The 22,150-nt window shown below is 43.5% G+C and overlaps 1 protein-coding gene across 3 annotated transcripts in view; it reads left to right on the top strand.

Annotated features, from left to right (window-relative positions):
* MICAL3 (microtubule associated monooxygenase, calponin and LIM domain containing 3) overlaps positions 1 to 22,150 on the top strand; it is a 278,633-nt gene that overhangs the window by 243,277 nt on the left and 13,206 nt on the right. For all 3 annotated transcript variants that reach the window (XM_054718660.1, XM_054718658.1, XM_054718659.1), the window contains 2 exons: positions 3,308 to 3,418; positions 5,046 to 5,139. In XM_054718660.1, the coding sequence (XP_054574635.1) occupies positions 3,308 to 3,418; positions 5,046 to 5,139 (205 nt within the window). The remainder of the gene's footprint in view (positions 1 to 3,307; positions 3,419 to 5,045; positions 5,140 to 22,150) is intronic.

The following is a 22,150-nucleotide window of genomic DNA, read 5'->3' on the forward strand; positions in this document are numbered from 1 at the left end:
ACTGATCCGCTCTTTTGGATATGTCATGATTTTATGCTTCTATCGCTGCCTCTACCAAGGTAGTACTCCCTCCCTCCCAGGAGTCAGTAAGTGACTGCCCCACATCAGCCAGGGTACAAACGTTGAGTGCCATTCCTTAGGTGGCAGTTATGTGGCGCCTGTGGAATTTCTCACATGCTGCTTGGGGAGCCCGTCTGTCTTCTTTTTCTTACTTGTTCTAATAATGATGTTTTTTCTCTTATCATGGTTGGTGAGAGAGAGGAGTCAGTGAGAGGCAGAATCAACATGCTTACATTTAAACGTGATCACTAGGAGGCTAGCTCATGCTTCTTGGGGTCAATATGCTCTTGAAATGCCAGCTGCACAGAGGTGGGCGCCCAGTGCTTCAGAAGAAGCAGGCAGGCCACAGAAGTCCATCCTAAGGCTGCAGAGCTCCAGACCTCCACCCCTCCCGCCCTCCCGCCCTCCCTGACTGCCTCTCAACCTTGGAATGGGGATGGTAAGGAAGCCAGGTAATTAACCTCGGCTCTGAGCAGCTCTGCACAAGACTTACTGGAGTAAGAGGTTATAACTACTGCCTGAAATGTTTTTTATAAATATCAGTTATTTCTGCTATTTCAGGTTTCTTTCACTATGTATAATCAAGAAATGACCCACTCCACCTCCATCCCAGGGTTGTTGGTGACCCAGGGGGCACCCCTGACCCTGTTCAGGAGCCCTGCCAGTAGAGAGCCTTTTGAAAGATAGCATTAGGTTGCTACTCAGCATGCTCTGTGTCAGTGTCTCTGGTGATAGGAACTCCCCACCACCTGTCCCCCATCCCAGCACCAATAGCATTCAGTGGGAAGGAGTAGTCTGAATCTCCATGAGCAAATGGACTACTAAATGAGAAATAGCATCTATAACTATATGTTCAAATAGTTTAATTTATACATGAAAGAGATTGAGAAGAAAAAAGGGAAGTTTTGAGGCAGAGAAAGAACCTGTCTTCACGGGAGAAAAGTGAGCCCAGCTCTGGCCCGTGTGCCTCAGTTAGTTGAGCATCATCCCATGCACAGAAAAGTTGCCGGCTCAATTCCTAGTCAGGGCACATACCCAGGTTGCGGGTTTGATCCCTAGTCAGGAACCAACCAATCGATGTTTATCTCTCCCTTTTTCTGCCTCTAAAAATCAATAAAAACACGCTGGGAAGGAAGGAAGGAAGGAAGGAGGAGGAAGGGAGGAAGGGAGGAAGGGAGGAAGGGAGGAAGGGAGGAAGGGAGGAAGGAAGGAAGGAAGGAAGGAAGGGAGGAAGGAAGGAAGGAAGGAAGGAAGGGGAAGGAAGAGAGGGAGGGAGGAAGGAAGGAAGGAAAAGGAAGGAAGGAAGGGAGGAGAAGGAAGGGAGGAAAGGAAGGAAGGAAGGGAGGAAAGGAAGGAAGGAAGGAAGGAAGGAAGGAAGGAAGGAAGGAAGGAAGGAAGGGAAGGAAGAGAGGGAGGGAGGAAGAAGGAAGGAAGGAAGGAAGGAAGGAAGGGAGGGAGGAAGGAAGGGAGGGAGGGAGGAAGGAAGGGAGGAAGGGAGGAAGGAAGGGAGGAAAGGAAGGAAGGGAGGAGGAAGGAAGGAAGGAAGGAAGGAAGGAAGGAAGGAAGGAAGGAAGGAAGGGAGGAAGGAAGGAAGGAAGGAAGGAAGGGGAAGGAAGGAAGGAAGGAAGGAAGGAAGGAAGGAAGGAAGGAAGGAAGGAAGGAAGGAAGGCAGGAAGGAAGGAAGGCAGGCAGCCAGCCCAGGCCTTCATCAGAGTGGGACTCACTAAGATGCAACTGCAAGAGTCTACACCCAGGTTCCTCACCTACCAGCCCTATGTGACATGGTGAAAACTAATAAGTTTAGTCTTTGTGTTTATTTTAAACTTCTAATCTTACTCTATCGCTTATTCTATTTTTAATTATTATTGTTGTTACTATTCTGTTTTGTTTTTCGTTGCTATCCCCTTAAAAGTCAATTTATGTACCACACAGCTTAGCATTCAGGAGATAATACGCACCAAAGGTAGTGTCTTGTTCCCCTTGGCTGGTCACTGTTGCATGTGTGTCCATGATTAACCATGGGGCAGTCCCCAGTCCTAGCCCTGCAGCCAGACCCTCACTAACTGTTCATACGTGCATGGAGCGGTCACATACACTGGCAGCAGAACTTTCTTTAGCTGTGTCACGAAGGAGGGTGACATACCCTGCTCCTTGCTGGCTGGAGTGCATGTGGTAGTGTCGGTCTGAGTAGCGGGGGGACAGGACTGCCCTTTGGGACTGGGTGCTGCAGGAATGGGGAATTCATGAGCCCTTGGTTCCTGATCTGCAAGGTGCCATGTTTAGGGCACTGGAACACCACTGACACCCTTAAGGACGACCTGCTCCGCTGGCTCTCCATTATCCCTTGTTTTCTTAGAATAAAGATTACTAGAGTACACACCTGAGTTGAATTTGGAAGTCTCCTTTAAAGTCTATAAAAGACTCCTTTTTTTTTTCTTGGAAGCAATAAAAAAGGTGTTATGAATAGAAGCAACCCACCCTCTAGCATTTGCCTCTCAGTGATTGCCCAGAGTTTATTCAAGGCGTCCGACACTCCCTTGTGCCTTCATTTCCCACATTTGCAAGTGGAATTGCTCAGGTAGTTCCATTCGTGGAATTGCACTGGATTTGGCTGGTTGCCTCTTGGATCTTGATGGCGCTGGCTGAAACAGCCCCGCTCCCTGCCTTCCTTTCAGTAGTTGCTGTGCAGAACCCAGAGTCAGGACAGGTTCGTGTCCATAGTTTCTTCTTCAAACCATTAGTCAGTTTGGGATTCTCTCAGACTTAAAATAGAAGCATCCTTGTTTTCTCTACTTCAAATGTTACTTCTTAAAAGAATCTTATAAATATTGCTTATCTGAAGAAAGTGGTTTTTGATACCAAACAAAAAATGAAAGGACCCTAGAAGGAGGCATGGGAAACATCTTACCGATATATTTACCCTAAAAAAGTCTTAAAAAGGGCAGACATTCTTATATGAGAAACAGGTGGTACCAACCATAAAGAGCGTATGTCCGTTGTTGCATTAATTCTCTGTCAGTACTCCCCTGAGCCTTCTGCCCCTGTCACAGTGGGAAAGCATCTCACTTGTGGAGCTTGAGGTGGACCCTGTGGCATTTAGGGCTGCAGCCTGGAAGTCTTCGCATGCGGCTGGCCTGCCTGTTTGCCCTGCAGGCACTCTGCAGCCTGGAATGGTGCTCTCTGTCCTTGTCGGCCAGTGCCCAAACATCTCAGGCACCTGACTGAGGAAATCTCTTGTTCTCTCCAGCCAAGAACTTACACAGAGGAGGAACTGAATGCCAAGCTGACCCGGCGTGTGCAGAAGGCAGCTCGGAGACAGGCCAAGCAAGAGGAACTTAAGCGGCTGCACCGAGCCCAGGTAAAACCAGGAGGGGTCACACCACAGCACCCTTGTTTCCAACCAGCTATTCCTTATCCATGATGAGGGAGGGAAAGGAAGGCAGAGCAGAGGTAGATGGGGTGTCCCACTACCTGAGAGGACAGCCCCAAAGGCTCAGGCCACAAACCCCTGGCTTGATACAACTACAGAAACCTCGATTTTGTGGAGTTTTAGGTAGAAAGGGAAGAGCCAAGCTTTGAGTTTCTAAATTCCTTACTCTGGAATAATTTTAAAGTCAACTAGTTCAATTGTAAGAATAATTATTGAGGCAATCTGTGACCTGACAGCCTCTGATGGGCCTGGGATTTAGAGGTCAGAGTAGTGTTCCAGTCATTAGCCTCTGTCTGCAGGCCTCACAGATCCTAGACCATTCTAGATTGGGGATGGTGAGGACTAAATAATTTCTGTATACAAAGTCTTAAAAAGAAACCTAAATATAATACGGGTTTTTAATAAATCATATCTATCTACTTGTATTCATAGAGATTAGTACACTAATCAAAAGCTATACAACAATGAGAAACATTAACAGAAAATCCAAATACCAATGAAGAATTCCATGTTTCATCAAGAATCAAAAACCACCAGTCTTTTAGTCCTTGTCTTGCACATTATTCCATATGCACATTATCTGCACTGATATGCCATTGGCTGCTGCTTCTTTGGGGTTGAATGTTCTGATTGCCCATTGTTAGTTCCCATGTAGCACGCAGGAACTTCTCATTACAGATTCTGGCTGGGTGCTCCATTCTAGATTTCTTTTTTCTTTTTAATCTTGGAGAGAGAGGGTGTCTGCAGTAGTGTCCAAGAACCCCTGATAATGCTTTAACAATATCACCATCAGAAAGATCCCTGGTCAGTGTGGCTCAGAGGCTAGAGTGTGGCCCGCGCACCGAGGGGTTGCGGATTTGATTCCTGGTCAAGGGCATGTACCTGGGTTGCAGGTTCTATCCCCAGCCCTGATTGGGGGTGCATGTGAGAGGCAACCAACAATGTCTCTCTCTCCGCTCCCCCTCTTCTACTTTCTCTAAGCAGCAATGGAAGAAATATCCTCGGGTGAGGATTAATACCAAAAAAATGAAGAAGCAGAAAGGTCCTAGGCTGTAGTATTTAATTCCTTCTCACAGGAATTTAATCTACTTCCTCTCTGTGAACTGCCCCGAGAGAGGCTGGTCATTCCTTGATGTGCACCCATATACATGCTGCTGACTGATGATGGGCCCTGGAGACATGTTCTTCACACACCGGGCATGACGCCCATTAACTAGAGCCTTTCCAATTTTTAAAAAAATATATTTTATTGATTTTTTACAGAGAGGAAGGGAGAGGGATAAAGAGTCAGAAACATCGATGAGAGAGAAACATCCATCAGCTGCCTCCTGCACACTTCCCACTGGGAATATGCCCGCAACCAAGGCACATGCCTTTGACCGGAATCGAACCTGCGACCCTTCAGTCTGCAGGCCGAAGCTCCATCCAATGAGCCAAACCAGTTAGGGCCCAAATTTTTTACCTCATTAGTTTTTTCCCCTCTGTGTGTTTGCAGGTTGTTGGCCTCCTGAAGGCTAGGAGATGAGAGGGTCTTCTGTTGCTTTATTCCCCACAGATCATCCAGCGGCAGCTGGAGCAGGTGGAGGAGAGGCAGCGACAGCTGGAGGAGAGAGGTGTTGCTGTGGAGAAGGCGCTCCGTGGGGAAGCAGGTACTGTCTGGGCTGTCCTGTGAGGAGGTTGTTCCTAAGGGAAGCCCCTACCCCAACCCCCATAGTAGGGCTAGTTTTTTATCACCTCAGCTTCTTTTCCAGTAGGCTTCTCTGGGTCCCTTCATCACTGAGATTTGGGCTTCCTGTAAAACAAAGGAAAGAAAAGCACCTCTGTGTGTAACTGCCCCAAGGCCCACACCTGTTCTTCCACCCTGTCTTAGAGCTTCCATTTACCTGTGGGATGAAATCTCAGTCTACTTCCTCTGTTGATGGCAAGCACTGGGCCTTCTCCTTTCCTCCTCCTCTTTTCCCGCCCCATCATTTTCTCTAGAAGAAAATAACTGGGAATAAGGGAGACCTATACCACAAGAAACCATCATAGAACTGCACAAGCAGAGCCCCTGGCCTGCTCTCCACATGCCACCTTCTGTGTTTGGCTCTCCAGGCTCCCTCTCCTGCCCAGGCTGCTCAGGGTATGTGAGGACGCACGCCCCACAGTGCACTCACCACCTGCTGTGGGTTGAGCACATATATTTCCCAGTATGAGCCCAGGCTCTGTATTTCCTAGAGTCTGGTTACTCAAGGCAGGGTGGGAAGGCTCGGAGGACTATGGCGGGCCAGCACTAAGTAGACAGTGGGAAATAGCTGTGAGGGCCATTGTGCTTGGTGACTGCCATTTCTGGGGAAAATCGAAGTGTAGTGCGGAGATACCCGCTGTTCACCCAAGGAGTGTGTGGGGTGGGTTAAGCACAGTTAGGCACAGAGAAAGCAAGGAGTTATCCGGAATTCCAAGGGCTAGGAATCCCTATTGGTGCAAGACCTGAAAACCACTGGGGCCAGCCCCAACCGTAGCTGCAACACAGGCATGGAGTGATTGAAGTCTGCTTTTTCAAGGATCCACAAGTCTCTAGTTGTGGAAACCTCCATCTCTTGTAGAGAGCACAGGTTAAGCATTCAAGTTTTGAGGCTGGGGATCAAGAGAGGTAGTAACTTAATTTTGCGGTAGCACCTTATTACTTCCTTATTCTCATGTGGCAGAGGGGCCATGCTGTGTCTCCTGGTAGGCAGGCTGTATGTAAACCAAAGAAGAGCCAGGAATGGGACCAGTTGCTGCCATCTGATCTTGGTACAGAACTGACCAATGGGGAGACCTTGCAGGATGTGCCTGGTGTAAAGATGAATTCATGGGGTTCTTTAAGACTGAAGTTCACATGGAGGGAGTCAGGGTCAGACATAGAAGTAGGTGTTTTTCCAGGCCCTTCAAGGCCTAGAAATTGCAGTTGAACAACTGACTCAGTGATGACCTTCAGGTGAAGAGATGGGGTGGGGGGAAAAGATGAGGGTGTGATGTTCCTGGTTTTGTGCCTTACTGATGCTTGACTTACTGCTTGAAGCCCGAGTCACCAAATGAAATGCAAATACTTGAACCACTGAGGAGCCAATGAGCCAGAAGCCTGGGATGTGTGATTGCAAGGCAAGCACTGGCTCTGTGTCAAGGAGTGGAGGTTCAGGTTCACCTAAAAGGGTCCCTGGCTTCCAAATGAAGCTGTGATGTACCCACCATCCAATTTGTGCTCCGTGTCCTGCATGCTCTGACTTGGCCTCCTCAGTTAAGCCTGAGCCCCTGGAGGAAGTTGGCCCAAACCTACAGAGATGCCCTGTACCTGCTATAAGCAACTCGCAGGCCCTGCCCTCGCTGCTTTCTCTTCTTGCAGAAGAAATCAAGAGGGAGCCTGGGCCCATCGTTCCTTCCACCCTTCCCCGCTGATTACTTCTGCCAAAGGAGAAAGTGAAGGGTAGATCTCCCAGCACAGTCAGACCAGCTCGGCAGGGTGTGCCTCCTTGCTCACAGAGTCGGAGGTTTGAGTGGCCACCCCGGGGCCGATGGTTCCCGTAAAGGACTTGCGTGCCTGCCAGCCGCCATGCAGTCTGAGTCTGTGATGGTGCTTCAGTGTTTCTGCCGCAGGCTCGTGGTTCAAGCTGCTGGCTACCGGGGACCGGAGAAAACGTATCACTGAAGACCGGCAGAGATTTTGCCAAAATTCCTCTTTCTAGCTGCTTAGATAATTTTCTTTTCATAAACATATACAGCCAGGATTTTATCTGAGTCATTGGTTTTCAAACTTGTTTTTTAACAGCAGAACCCTTTTTACAAACCAAATTATAAATTCAAGTCAAAAAGAATTACTTTAAAATGTTAATCAACACAAATTTGAAAATTTGAAAGCACTGCCTCCACTTGCAGTTCACACCTGTGTAGGGAACATCCTGACACACAGAGGTAGTTGCTGCAAATGGTAAGTTTTTAACAGCTCACCTGGAGATCTCGGGATATACATAGTTTAAATGATGCAGATGCTTGACACTAAAATAGAGTACTAGAAATTGTTTTCACAGGTAAATCACTGACAAATCTAATAGTAGTTCATATTCTTCATAAAGAGTATATCTCAGATAAAAGCTCCCAAATATACAATGAACACAAACCCAGCTATGCTATGATATTGTGGTTTGTGTGTTACCCACCTAGAGGACCTCATTGTGACAAAAGCTGCTTGAGGCTGAGAGAGAACTCTTAGGATGCTGACCTGTACGCTTGTACAGGAGTACTCTACTTGCCAGAATGTCAATGAATGAATAAATGTCCTCTTCCCTAACACATTTACAGGGCGTACAGATACTTGCACAAAGGAAGCAGAAGAAACATGGTCCTGAGGGCTTCACAAAAGCCGTTTTACCTGGTAGTACAAATTAATGTGTTGATGGTCTTCGGTGGGTTAAAAGTTGGCATATCAAACATTTGAACATGGAGTAACTTATTTAAGTTTTTAACAATAAGGTAAAAGTGTTTGTGAATCAGGTATTTGGGAGACCCCTGGAGTAGCACTTGAAAAACCCTAGGGTTCCACAGAACATTTTGAAAACCACTATTCTAGTCCATACTCTTCCCAGCGAGGCTTCCCCAGAAATCCCCATCCAGATACATACACATCTGTCTGTGTATGAAGACAGGCCTCCGCGGCTCCATTGGGAGGTTTTCTCAGGATGCATTTGGGAAATTCTAAGAATATAATAGCTCTTACCACAAGAATGTATTTCCAAATATGGTTTTTTTCCTTTTCTTATTTAAGCACATCACTTCCAAGGCCCCCCTTTTGTCAGATCTCCCAGTAGCCCTGTTCCTACTTGGCAGAGATCATCTGTGAGGCAAATCTGTGCACACTGGCCGCTGCTTCCTCTGCTGCTTCAGCATTCCCCTCCTCTTGTTAGTTCGGTTGCTCCCAGCTAATCTTAGTATAACATGACAGTCTGGAGTCTTCCAGCTCATTTCCCCCTCATCAGCCCCTTCCCTGGGAGGCATACATCTGGTCAACTTATTTTTTGGTCTCACCTGCTGAGGGGGTCAGACTGCCCAATTAGCCAAAATGCCTTCCAGAGGAGAGATCTGATATGGACCTGCCATCCATTGGTCTCAACTTACCCAAGGCTCATGAATATCCAGACCACCAGGGTTAGAGTCAGAGCTTCCCAGCCAAGAGCAAGACTAAGACTGACATGATTTCTGATCTGGAGCATCTGGAAAGCCCTTTTTGTTCATGGAACCCTGATACAAACTTAAACCAATGGATCAACCTTGAGCATGAGTTGAAAAATCATTCCAGGTTTGCATTCTACTTTCTTGTGTGTCCATTCTTAAGGGGGAACCCTGTTAGGAAACAAAAGGCTGCTAGGATCAGCATTCAGATTGTGAAATGTAGAGGAAAGGGAGAGAAATAGCAGCTGACCTTGATTGTGCTCTGCATTTGTTTATGATTCTGCCCAAGTCCAGTCCCTCGGCACAGCCCAGCCTCTGCATCTCAGGCATGTGAAGAACATAACATCCTTACTGGAGAGCCACATGGAGCTAAAAGGCTAGGAGTGCCAGTGGCCAGCAAACCTCGAAGAGCCTTCAGGCAAATAGCCACAGCTCATTTCCTGCTTTTAGAGAGAAGGCTGGCTGAAGTTAGGGTCTAACCTCAGAAGAAAGAGCATCTCCTTCCTCCCATCTAGCACAAAAGTGGTTCTGCGAGGAGTTTGGTATACTCACCAGTGGGGGTCACAGGTGTGAATTCTTGAGAGAGCTCTTTAACCCTAAGGACTGGTGTCCTTGCCAAGCTTTTTTAGGTGGTTTATGTTTTGCCTTCAGAGCTCAGCCTGGGGTCTCTAGTATTCAGTAACTAAAGAAGTAGTTGCCCCTGATCTGCCCTTGAATTTTTAAAATCTTCTTAGTTAGATAAGGTTCAGTCCTAGCAGGGCCAGAATTCCCAACAAATCCAAGGCCTTTTGTCCTAACTAATCATTCGAGTTATAAACAGAATCACATTGATATTGGCTATTAACTCTGTCACCTGTGGTTAGTGAACACCTCCTCCCACCACCAGGAAATATATATAGCTCAGCATGTGTGCACACAATGCACTTTCAGAGAGATGCATGCTTTCCAGCTGTTTCTCTTCTCCCTCTTTCTGTCTCTCTTTGCTTCTGATACTTTTTGATATTGATTGCTTTGGGTAGGGGGGCACAGGGGGTTTTATCAGATCTAGTAACTCTCTCTTCATCAATTCCTGTTGTAGACTATTGGGGAGAGTCTTATTACAGTGACCTCATCGACTTGCATCTGGGTGGTATGTATAGCAGCATCTGTTGCTGACACTAACCCTGCTGACACCTTTCCCTCACCTGTTCTCATTAGTCCCTGCTCACAAATGAAAGAAGAAACCAACCTGTTAACCAAATGGCAAACAGGCTCTTTCCTATCTCATAGTGGAGCAGGGACCCTCCCCACTGCCATATATACTCCAGAGATCTGAGGTAGCTTTTGCTGTCCAGGGTTATCTTAATTTTTTATAATAAAAGTTCACCTACCCCATCAACCTCACATCTGCATTCTGGTCCTTCTAATAACATTTTGGTTGTTTGACAACCAATACACACGCACACGCACACGCACACGCACACACTGTGTGTGTGTGTATTGTGCCCTGACCAGGAACCTCTGCCTTGGATCTCATCCCTCAGAAGTTGGAGGTGTCATATCTACCAGGAAGCTCACTGCTAACCACACTCAGAACCAAACATCTGAAGAACTCAGCCTCAACCATTTTCATTAGGATGGCTCACGTTTCCCCTAAGAGAATCTAGTGCATATAAAGGTGCCACTTGTGATTTCTATCCAAATTCACCAAGCTGGAGGCTATGTTGACAGATACCTGTAATAATGCCCCTCCCTCTTTGCTCTGTCCTGGCACTTCCTTCGCAGTTGTTTTCATTGAACACAGGAAAAGGCTAAGACGGTGGTTCTCAGCATGGCGTCCCAGGACCAACATATCAGCATCATGACTTGGGAACTTGTTAAATATACAAGTGATCAATCCCCACCCAAACCCACCAAATCAGAAACTGGGGTTAAGGCCTGGTTATCTGTATTTTAACAAACCTTCCTGATGATTCTCAGACCCTCTAAAGTCAGAGAACCACTGCCTTAAAAGAAGTCAGTATTTTTTATGTCTTGCTGCATGAAACTTACCATTTGTATCAGATTAGAGAAATAACCAATCCAGGAGTCTCCTTTCTAGACTTTGGGCAGTTTTGCTCCTGGAAAGTGAACGTCTTGTCAAGAGGAGAGCCAGGCAGCTGCTTCTGAGGTTGATGGTAGGAGGCCTCTGGCGTTCCTCTTCTGGAGCTCCTGCCTTCTGGAAGGTCTTCATCTTCCCTCTCAGAAGTGGCCTTAAAACGCAAGAACTGGCAAAAATCATTCTCATTTTTTACCACAATCTCATCCTTTTAAGAAAATCACTTTTTAGCTCATTCCTTTAAAATCCAAAGGTATAATTCTGTGGTTCCTACTATGAGACAGTACCATATTCTCAGAGAACCTCCATCAGTAAGGAAGCTGGCTCTTGGCTTTGTTGGGTGGGTTGGGAGTGACTGGTCTCTCTGTCCAACCCCATTGTCCCATGGATTCCACCCTCCACAGATTCCTTCAGTGCCCCAGAGCTTCTCAGGGACTTCCACACTCATGGCCATTCATGCTATAAAAGGGCTGATACTTACATTCCAATTAACAAAACGCATTTCTTGTTTAATGTCTTTGATTCCTTTCCTGCCACCTCCTAACACTCTTGGGGGGTGTTTATGTCATTTTTTAAAATATTTTTAATTGATTTCAGAGAGGGAGAGAGAAATAGAAACATCAATGATGAGAGAGAATCATTGATTAGCTGCCCCACACTGGGGATCGAGTCCGCAACCTAGGCATGTGCCCTGACCAGGAATCAAACCGTGACCTCCTGGTTCATGGGTTGATGATGCTCAATCACTGAGCCACGCCAGCCAGGCTGTTTATGTCATTTTTATTAAGTGACTCTCAATATGTGAAAATATGTGGTTGGATTATTGTTGTTTTTTAATTCAAAATATCCTGGAAAGAAATGTCAAAATCAATTTATTTAAAAGTATATTCACCCTTCCCTCCCAGTTTAAGATGCTGTTGCCACACTGATTACCTCATATGTCTAGTTTTGTTTTCTTTATCCCCATTGCTGAATGATAAATGTAGTTGGCTGTTTTCATTTCTGTGTTCCTAAACTCCCAACTACTAGCCTTTCAGATTTAAAATTCCAACAAATTCTAAGGGAATATTAAATAAATAAATAAATAAATAAATAAATAAATAAATAAATAAATCTATCTCAGTGTGTCTTCTGAATTATGAAATGCCCCATCCAACACCTGATAACCCTGCTACTGGATTCTCATCAACTCATCATTTCTTTTTCAGCTTACGTGATTTCTGTGTAAACGTTAGACTTCTCCTGTGGGTTCTGCTCACCACAAAGAGGCTGCTACTGCCCTAACAATGAAGCATGAGAGAAACATCCATTCCAAAGGGAGTCACTATGAACCCAGGCAGAGAGCAAGGGTCCTCCAGCCCCACTCCCATCAAGCTCCAGGAGGAACATTTAGATAACAGAAATAGGTCCCTTTCAGATTCTGCTAATGTTTTCTTCTTGGAGCACTTGGTAATATTCATTATTTTAGGGGAGGAAATTATCCTTTTAAAATCTGAAGCCTGAAATGTCAAATCTGATTGCTTCTCTACTATTGCATCCCCAGAAGGCCACACAAAGACCCCATTGCTGGGCCCAGCTCTCATCAAAGCTCAGAGAAGTCCAGACTCCTAATGCCTGCCTGGTGCTCTGCCCATTACACTATATTGTTCCAGTAGGGTCATTTGATGGCCATCAGCTGACTATATAAAGGCTCCAAATCTGTATTCGAAGTCTCTTTTTGAGCCACAGAGTACAGAGAATAAAGATCCTTTCTTCACTTAGCTGAACCTTGTTATTTCAAAACAAACCATTAAAATGACAGAATGAGCCTTGGGCCAGAGAGATGACCTCACCCCCTTCATCTTCCCAGGACACTAGGCAGGCTCCCCACCCTACCCAGTCAGCACATTTTGTTGCACCAGACAGATAGATGACTGGAAACCTTTATATAAAAACCATATCTCTGAATAACTAAATTAAAACGTACAGGGAGGGGGTAAATGAGGGTGAAGCTGTATGGGAAATAATACAATAGTTAATAATAATATAAGAATAAAATCCGTGTTTCATATACTCATAACTGTAAACCTAATATTGCTTATCCTATATACACCTAGTTCCTAGTTTTCAAAGATTTCACCTGTTGATTGATCTCAAAGGGAAATTGAAAGAACATGAATGGTTTAGAAATGTAGCATAAAGGACTGGAAAGTGGTCTTTTATTGTTGCTGGTGAATTGGGGTGAGAGGCACAGAGGGCCCCCCACAAGCCTGCTTACTTCCTTCCTTTCTGGGTCTTCCTGTTCTGTTTGCTTCCTTTAATTTGATGTTCTAGATTTTGGCTTCTCTTTTTGGCTCTGTTTTTGCATAGGAACTTTAAAATCCTTGAGATTTCCCAACATTCTTCTGTGTACATGTGTGTGTACACATGTGAATGTACACACATATTGTATGTGCACGCACATGGGTGTGTTGGATCGCAATTCTTATATTCTGTTTTCTTGGGGTTTTTTTTCTCTATCTTGCCTTTATTCTAGAGGTCCATTCTGTACTAAGTTATTTTTAAATTAATGCTTATTGTTGAGATTATTATAGATGTCCCTCTTTATTCCTCCCATAGCTCCCCTCTACCCAGTTCCCACCCCACCCCAGGCCCTCGCTACCCTATTGCCTGTGTCCATAGGTAATGCATACAAGCATATAAGATCTTTGTCTAATCTCTTCCCGCACCCCACACACACTCCCTTCCCTCTGAGAATCGTCAGTCTGTTCCATTTCCATGCCCCTGATTTTATTCCATTCACCAGTTTATTCCTATTCTGTTCATCAGATTTTTTATTCATTTGATTTTTTAGATTTACTTGTTGATAGATACGTATTTGTTGTCACTTTGTTGTTCCTATTTTTTATCTTTACCTTTTCTTCTTCCTCTTAAAGAATACCTTTCAGCATTTCATATAATACTGGTTTGGTGGTGATGAACTCCTTTAGCTTTTTCTTATCTGTGAAGCTCTTTATCTGACCTTCAATTCTGAATGATAGCTATGCTGGGTAGAGTAATCTTGGTTGTAGGTTCTTGCTATTCATCACTTTGAATATTTCTTGACACTCCCGTCTGGCCTGCATAGTTTCTGTTGAGAAATCAGCTGACAGTCGTATGGGTACTCCCTTGTAGGTAACTAACTGTTTTTCTCTTGCTACTTTTAAGATTCTCTCTTTGTCTTTTGCCCTTTGCATTTTAATTATGATGTGTCTTGGTGTGGTCCTCTTTGGATTACATTTGTTTGGGGTTCTGTGTGCTTCCTGGACTTGTAAGTCTATTTCTTTCACCAGGTAGGGGAAGTTTTCTGTCATTATTTCTTCAAATAGGTTTTCAGTATCTTGCTCTCTCTCTTCTTCTGGCCCCCCCTCCCCCATAATTCAGATTTGGTACACTTGAAGTTGTCCCAGAGGCTCCTTACACTATCTTCATATTTTTTTATTCTTTTTTCTTTTTGCTCTTCTGGTTGGGTATTATTTACTTCCTCGTATTTCAAATCATTGATTTGATTCTCGGGATCCCCTAATCTACTGTTGAATCCCTGTATATTATTCTTTACTTCAGTCAGTGTATGCTTAATTTCTGACTGGTCCTTTTCCATTTATTTATTTATTTGTTTGTTTGTTTGTTTGTTTGTTTATTTATTTTTGGCATTCTCACTAAGATCCTTGAAAGTCTCACTAAGTTCCTCAGAGGTTTTTAAAAGATTCTTGAGTAACTTTATAACCATAGTTTTGAACTCTATATCCAGTAGTTTGCTTTCTTCCATTTCTTTCATTTGTGACATGTTTCTTTGTCTCCACATTGTGGCTGCTTCCCTGTGTTTGTTTCTATGTACTGGGTAGCTGCTAAGTCTCCTTGAGTTGATAGAGTGGCCTTGTGTGGTTGGTATCCTATAGGGCCCAGTGGCTCAGCCTCCCCAGTCACCTGAGGTGGATGCTCTTGGTGCACCTCTTTGTGGGCTGTGTGCACAGTTTTGTTGTAGTTGAGCCTTGATTGCTGTTGGTATCACTGGGAGGAATTGACCTCCAGGCCAATTGGCTGTGGGGACCAGCTACAGCTACAGTGCGAGAGCTGCTGTGCAGGAGACACCCTTATGGGGCAGGACTTGCTTCAGTGGGGCTTTGGTGCTCCCTGAGTCTGCCCCTTGAGTGTGTTACTTGTGGATGTGAAGAGTTGTAATCTGGTATGGTCTCACTCTGACCACTGGGTACACTGGCTCTTGGATCTCCAAGGAGGTGCAAAGTCAGCCACTGCCTGAGGCCACCCAGCAGGAGCTACAGAGAGATCTGCAGATTCCTTCTCTTTGTATCAGGTTTGGAAGTGCCCAGACAAGGCCAGCTGTGAAGCAAGGCAGGCTGGTGCTAGTGCCGGTTTTGGGGGCCTTTTATTGATAGATTTGGGGCTCCCTGACTCAGTCACAGCTTGTTTGACAGGTTTTCAGTCTGAGAAAGGACAGACCATTCTTATGCAAAAGCCACTACACACAGCTTGGGTGGTGTTGTAAATTGGGTGGGGTGGGGTCTCAGGGAATCACCAGGGCAGAGGGAACAGCAATGGCTGCCAATCAGCCCTGCACTGGGAAGGTCCCAGCACAGGAACAATGACCGCTGCCAGCACCTCCGTCTGGAAGAAAGCTGCCCCGTGTTCCTGCCCGATGCCAGACAGTCCAGTTTCTCCTGTATGTGTCTGGGTCCTCCAGAGCCTTGCCCAGCACTGGAGCTCAGAGGAAGTGGGAGCCTGTAAATTCAGTGTGTGGTGCTGGCCTTTTAAGAGGAGCAGCTGGGTCTCCAGCAGCCTGTGTGTCACTCAGCCCCAATGCGCACTGATCTTTACTGTCTGTAGTTCTTACTGCCCATAGGGACTTCTTTCCCCAGCTCTGGGACCCTGGGCTGGGGGCTGGTGTGGGGCTGGGACCCCTCGCTCCTCTGGGAGCCTCCGCAGAGGCAATCTCCCTCCCGATTAAAAAAGCAGCACACCCAGGTGCCGGACCAGCCTGTTCAGTGCCTCCGCCCCTCCTACCAGTCTCAGTGTCTTTCTTTACCTCTCTAGTTGTAGTGCTTCCACTCAGCCAGCTTTCCCATGGTTCTGGATGATAGCTGTTCTGTATTTTACTTGTAATTTTGATGTGGTTGTGGGAGGCAGCAAGTACAGGCATTTAGCTATGCCTCCATCTTAAGATTTATCTGTACTAAGTTTTATAACACAAGGCACTCCCCTAGCCCTGTCATATGTATATAGACTGAGCCTGCTGGGACATAGACCTTCCAGCTTACCACTCTGCAGCTTTGCAGCCAGCCACCTTGACTCCCTTGTAGGGTCACAGCATTTGTCATTGCCCCTGGGTTTGGGACTGGGCACCTCAGTTTTACAAACAATGCAAAGGCTACCTCATGTCGGGCATGGCATTTATTGATACGGAGCAAATAGGTTTCTGGGTTAAGGAGTCAGAACAGTTGAGTATAATCTTAGTCAACAAAATATTGGGCCAATCTTCCCTTGCTTCAGACTACATAACCTGAACAACGCAGAAAGGAAAATCAGGCTTGACCAGTGTGGCTCAGTTGAGCATCATCCCATACACCAAGAGGTTGCTGGTTCCATTCACAGTCAGGGCACATGCCCGGGTTGTAGGCTTGATCCCCAGTAGGGGGCATTCAGTAGTCAGCTGATGGATGTTTCTCTTTCATAGATGTTTCTATTTCTCCCTTTCCCTTCCACTCTTTTGGAGGCCAAGAGGAAATCAAAATAAAAAAGAATCTCTTCCTATTTTACAAAAAGATTTGCTTTATAAAAAAGAAAGATTAGTGAAAACCCCATTCCTTATACCTACATCACCAAGAAATTCTACCAATCTGGCTTTCTGCAAGTTTAATCTGTTTGATTGAGCTCGGAAATGAAAGGTAATGTCCCTGATGTTTCTTAGGGGAAAAAAGAATGAAATTCTGGTAGTATCAATAGATTGAATTGGATAAAAAGGTACTTCTGCAATGCTGGGTCAGTTATCAGTAAATATTGTGGCATTATAGCCAAAAACAAGTGTGAGAAATGGAAGTCTGCCCCAGACAGTTGCCCACAGAGACTAGCCCAGGGTCCCTGGAGCAAGAAAGTGGAGCTTCAAAATGCGACTGAGAAGTAAGCATGCCTCTTGCCTACCCATGATACCTTGGAGGCCAAGAGAAAGTAAAAAATCAAACAGAATCTCTTCCTATATGTAGGAGTTTCCAAAAGTAGAGCTGGAAGGGAAGTACTTAACTCTGGGGTGCTTTACAGATTTTTGTGCATGAAACCAGCTGCGGTGTATCAAAAGGGAAGGGGCAGAGATTCTGAGCCTAAAAGGATGATATTGTATGATGGTTGTGACTTGATTATTTGGAATTTTGTATTTTCCTGTGGAAATACAATTATAAATAGTAGCTCAGCTCACAAAAAGCCCATTTTCCTCATAATGTTTCTAGTATACAGTATTAGGCCCTAACATTCTAGGTCATACAGGGTTTCTGTTTGTTTGTTATGTTTTTTTAATCTTTATTGTTGAAAGTATTACATATGTCCCTTTTTTCCCCAGTTGATCCCTTTTAACCCACCCCCGCCAGGCCTTCACCACCCTGTTGTCTGTGTCCATGGGTTATGCATATACAGGTTCTTTGGTTGATCTCTTCCCACCCACCCACCCCCGCCTTCCCTCTGAGATTCCACAGTCTATTCCAAGCTTCTATATCGCTGGAACTATTTAGTTTATCAGTTTATTTTGCTATTAGATTGCACATATGCATGAGATAATGTGATACTTGTCTTTCTTGACTGACTTATTTCACTTAGCATTATATTCTCCAGATCCCTCCACGCTATCTCAAAGGGTACAAGATCCCTCTTTTTCACTGCTACATAGATTTCCACGGTGTAAATGTGCCACAGCTTTTTTATCCACTCCTCTACTCATGGACACTTGGGCTGTTTCCACATCTTAGCTATTGTAAATTATGCTGCTATAAACATTAGGGTGCATATATTCTTTCTGATTGGTGTTTCATGTCTCTTAGGATACATTCCAAGAAGTGGGACCGCTGGATCACATGGCAGTTCCATAGTTAATTTTTTGAGGAAACTCCATACTGTTCTCCATAGTGGCTGCACCAGTCTGCATTCCCACCAGCAGTGTACTAGGGATCCCTTTTCTCCACATCCTCACCAGCACTTGTCATTTGTTGATGGTAGCTATTCTGACATGTGTAAGGTGATACCTCATTATCATTATAATTTGCATCTCTTTGATGATGATTGGTGACTAGGCATTTTTCCATATGTCTCTTGGCCTTCACTATGTCCACTTTGGCTTTAGAGAAGTGTCTATTTAGGTCCTATGTCCATTTTTAATTGGATTGTTTGTCTTCCTTTTGTTAAATTGTATGAGTTCCTTATATATTTTGGATATTAACCCTTTATCAGATGTATCATTGCCAAATATGTTCTCCCATACAGTGGGTTCCCTTTACATTTTGTTGATGGTTTCTTTTGCTGTGCAGAAGCTTTTTATTTGGATGCAGTCCCATTTGTTTATTTTCTCCTTAGTTTCCTTTGCCCTAGGAGGTGTATCTGCAAAATGTCTGAGATATGCCTATGGTTTCTTTTAGGACTTTTATGGTTTCACAACTTATTTTAAGTCTTCTTTCCATTTTGAGTTTATTCTTGTATATGGTGTAAATTGGTGGTCTAGTTTAATTTTTCTGCATGTATCTGTCCAATTTTCCCAGCATCATTTTTTGAACAGACTGTCTTGACTCCATTTTATGCTCTTGACTACTTTGTCAAATTTTAATAGAGCATAATGGCTTGAGTTGATTTTTTGGGTCTCTGTTCTATTACATAATCTATATGCCTGTTCTTGTGCCAGTACCAGGCTGTTTTGATTACGGTGGCTTTGTAGTATAACTTGATATCTGGGATTGTGATCCTTCCAACTTTGTTTTTCTTTCTCAAGATTGCTGAGGCTATTTGGGGTCTTTGTTGGTTCCATATAAGTTTTTGGAGTATTTGTTCTATATCTGTTAAATATGCCATTGGTATTTTAATAGGGATTGCATTAAATCTATAGATTGCTTTGGGTAGTATGGTCATTTTATTTTTTTTATACATTTTATTGATTTTTCACAGAGAGGAAGGGGGAGGGATAGAGAGCTAGAAACATTGATGAGAGAGAAACATCAATCAGCTGCCTCCTGCACACCTCCTAATGGAGATGTGCCCGCAACCAAGGTACATGCCCTTGACCAGAATCGAACCTGGGACCTTTCAGTCCGCAGGCCAATGCTCTATCCACTGAGCCAAACCGGTTAGGACTGTATGGTCATTTTAATTATGTTAATTCTAACACTCCATGGACACAGTATATTCTTCCACTTTTATTTTTCTGAGTCTTTTACCTACTTGGTTACGTTTATTCCTAAGTATCTTAATTTTGTTGTTGTAATGGTAAAGGGGATTGTTTGTTTAGTTTCTCATTTGGACAATTCATTACTGGAGTATAAAAATGCCATCAATTTCTGGGTATTAATTTTGAATCCTGCTACATTGCCAAGTTCATTTATTAAATCTAGTAGTTTTTTGGTGGAGTCATTAGGGTTTTCTATGTACAGTGTCATGTCATCTGCAGATGACAGTCTTACTTCCTCCTTTCCAATTTGGATGCCTTTTATTTCTTCTTCTTGTCTGATTGCTATGGCTAGGACTTCCAGTACTATGTTGAATAGGAGTGATAAAAGAAGGCATCCCTATTTTGTTCCTGTTTTTAGAAGGAAATGCTTTTAGTTTTTGCCCATTGAGTATGATGTTGGCTATAGGTTCATATGGCCTTTATTATGTTGGCCTTTATTATATGCTCCTTCTATTCCCACTTTGTTGATAGTTTTTATAAAAAAAAATGTGTGTTGGATTCTGTCTAATGCTTTTTCTGCATCTATTGATATGATGTGATTTTTGTTGTTGTTGTTAATCCTCACCCTAGGATATTTTTCCATTGATTTTTAGAGAGAGTAGAAGGGAGAGGGAAAGACAGAGAGAAACATTGATGTGAGAGAAACACATCGATTGGTTGCCTCCTACACGAGCCCAACCCGGGATTGGACCAGGCAGGAGCCTGTAACCAAGGTACTTGCCCTCAACTGGAATCGAACCCAGGACCCATGGTCCACAGGCCCGAATATTGTACCAACCTTGCATCCCTGGCATAAATCCCACTTGGTCATGGTGTATGATCTTTTTAATATATTGTTGGATCTGATTTGCTAATATTTTGTTGAGGATTTTAGCATCTATGTTCATACCGATATTGGCCTGTAGTTCTGTTTCCTTGTCGTGTCTTTATCTGGTTTTAGGATTAGGATAATGCTGGCCTCATAGAAAGAGCTTGGAAGTGTTCTTTCCTCTTGGATTTTCTGGAATAGGTGTTAATTATTTTTTGAATGTTTGGTAAAACTCCCCTGTGAAGCCATCCGGATCTGGGCTTTTGTTTGCTGGGAGTTTTTACTTATTTATTACTTCTTCAATTTCATCAGTTGTTATTGGCCTATTCAGGTTTTCTGATTCTTTCTGATTCAGTTTTGGAATATTGTTTTTTTCTAAGAATTTGTCCATTTCATCCACATCGTCCAGCTTGTTGGCATATAGTTGCTCATAATATTTTCTTACAATCCATTGTATTTCTGTGGTGTCAGTGGTTACTTCACTGCTTTCGTTCCCGATTTTGTTTACTTGGGTCCTCTCTCATTGTTTCTTGATGAATCTAGCTAGCAGTTCATCAGTCTTGTTTATCTTTTCAAAGAACCAGCTCTTGGTTTCAATGATCTTTTGTATTGTTTTTTTAGTCTCTATGTCATTTAATCTGCTCTAATCTTTATTATTTCCTTCCTACTACTTACTCTGGGCTTTTCTTGTTGTTCTCTTTCTAATTCTTTAACTCAAGGGTTAATTGTTTATTATTAATTTTTCTTTTTTGTTTGTTTGTTTGTTTTTTGAGGTATGCCTGTAGTGCTATGAATCTCCCTCTCAGGACTGGTTTTGCTGTGTCCCATAGATTTGGGGTTGTTGTGTGCTCATTTTCATTTGTTTCCAGGAAGTGTTTGATGTTTTTCTTGATCTCCTTGATAACCCATTCATTGTTTAATAACATGCTATTTAGCCTTCATGTGTTTGAGTGTTTTTACTGTAGTTGATTTCTAATTTCATTCCACTGTGATCTGAGAAGATGCTTGATATGATTGAAATCTTATTGAACTTGTAGAGACTTGTTTTGTGTCCTAATATGTGGTCTATCTTTGAGAATGACCCATGTTGAGAAGAATGTATATTCTTCAGCTTTGGGGTGAAATGTTCTATAATTGTCAATTAAATCCATCTGATCCGGTGTGTCCTTTAGAGTCACTATTTCCCTGTTAAATTTTTGTCTGGAAGATCAAAGATCTATCCAGTGAAGTCAGTATGGTGTTAAAGTCCCCTACTATAGCTGTATTGTTTTCGATCTCTCCCTTAAAGTACCCTGGAAGTGTTTTTTATATATTTAGGTGCTCCTATATTGGGTACATATATGCTTACCACGGTTATATCCTCTTGTTGGATCATTCCCTTTAGTATTATGTTGTGACCTTTGTTGTCTCTTGTGATGGCCTTCATTTTGAGTCTATTTTGCCAGATATGATTATTGCTACTCCAGTTTTTTTTTTATTTCTATTTTCATGGAAAAACTTTTTTCCATCCCTTCACTTTCATCCTGTGTGATTGTTTTGTTCTTAGGTGGGTCTCTTGTGGACAGCATATAATTGGGTCATGTTTTTTGTATCCATTTAGCTACTTTATGTCTTTTGATTGGAGCATTTAAACCACTTATATTAAAGATTATTGTTGATAGTACAGTATTATTATTGTACTTATTTATTGCAATTTTAATTCTATATGCCTATGTTTCTCTCTGTACTTGTCATTACAGCAGTCCCTTTAGCATTTCTTGCAGTGCTGGTTTGGTGGTGATAAAGTCCTTTAGCCTCTTTTTTTGTATGAGAATCTCTTTATTTCACCTTCTATTTTGAATGCTAGCCTTGCTGGGTATAGTAATCTTGTTTTCAGATTTTTGCTTTCATTATCTTGAGTATTTCATGCCATTCCCTCTGGCCTGTAGAGTTTCTGATAAGAAATCAGGTGTCGGCCTTATGGGAGCTCCTTTGTAGGTAACAGTTTGCTTTTATCATGCTGCCTTTAAGAGTCTCTCTTTGTCTTTAATTTTTTGGCATTTTTAAATTATTTTTATTGATTTCAGAGAGGTAGGGAGAGGGAGAGAGAGCTAGAAACATTAATGATGAAAGAGAATCATCGATTAGCTGCCTCCTGCA

Source organism: Eptesicus fuscus, chromosome 7 (genome assembly GCF_027574615.1).
Source record: "Eptesicus fuscus isolate TK198812 chromosome 7, DD_ASM_mEF_20220401, whole genome shotgun sequence".
Classification (NCBI taxonomy): domain Eukaryota; kingdom Metazoa; phylum Chordata; class Mammalia; order Chiroptera; family Vespertilionidae; genus Eptesicus; species Eptesicus fuscus.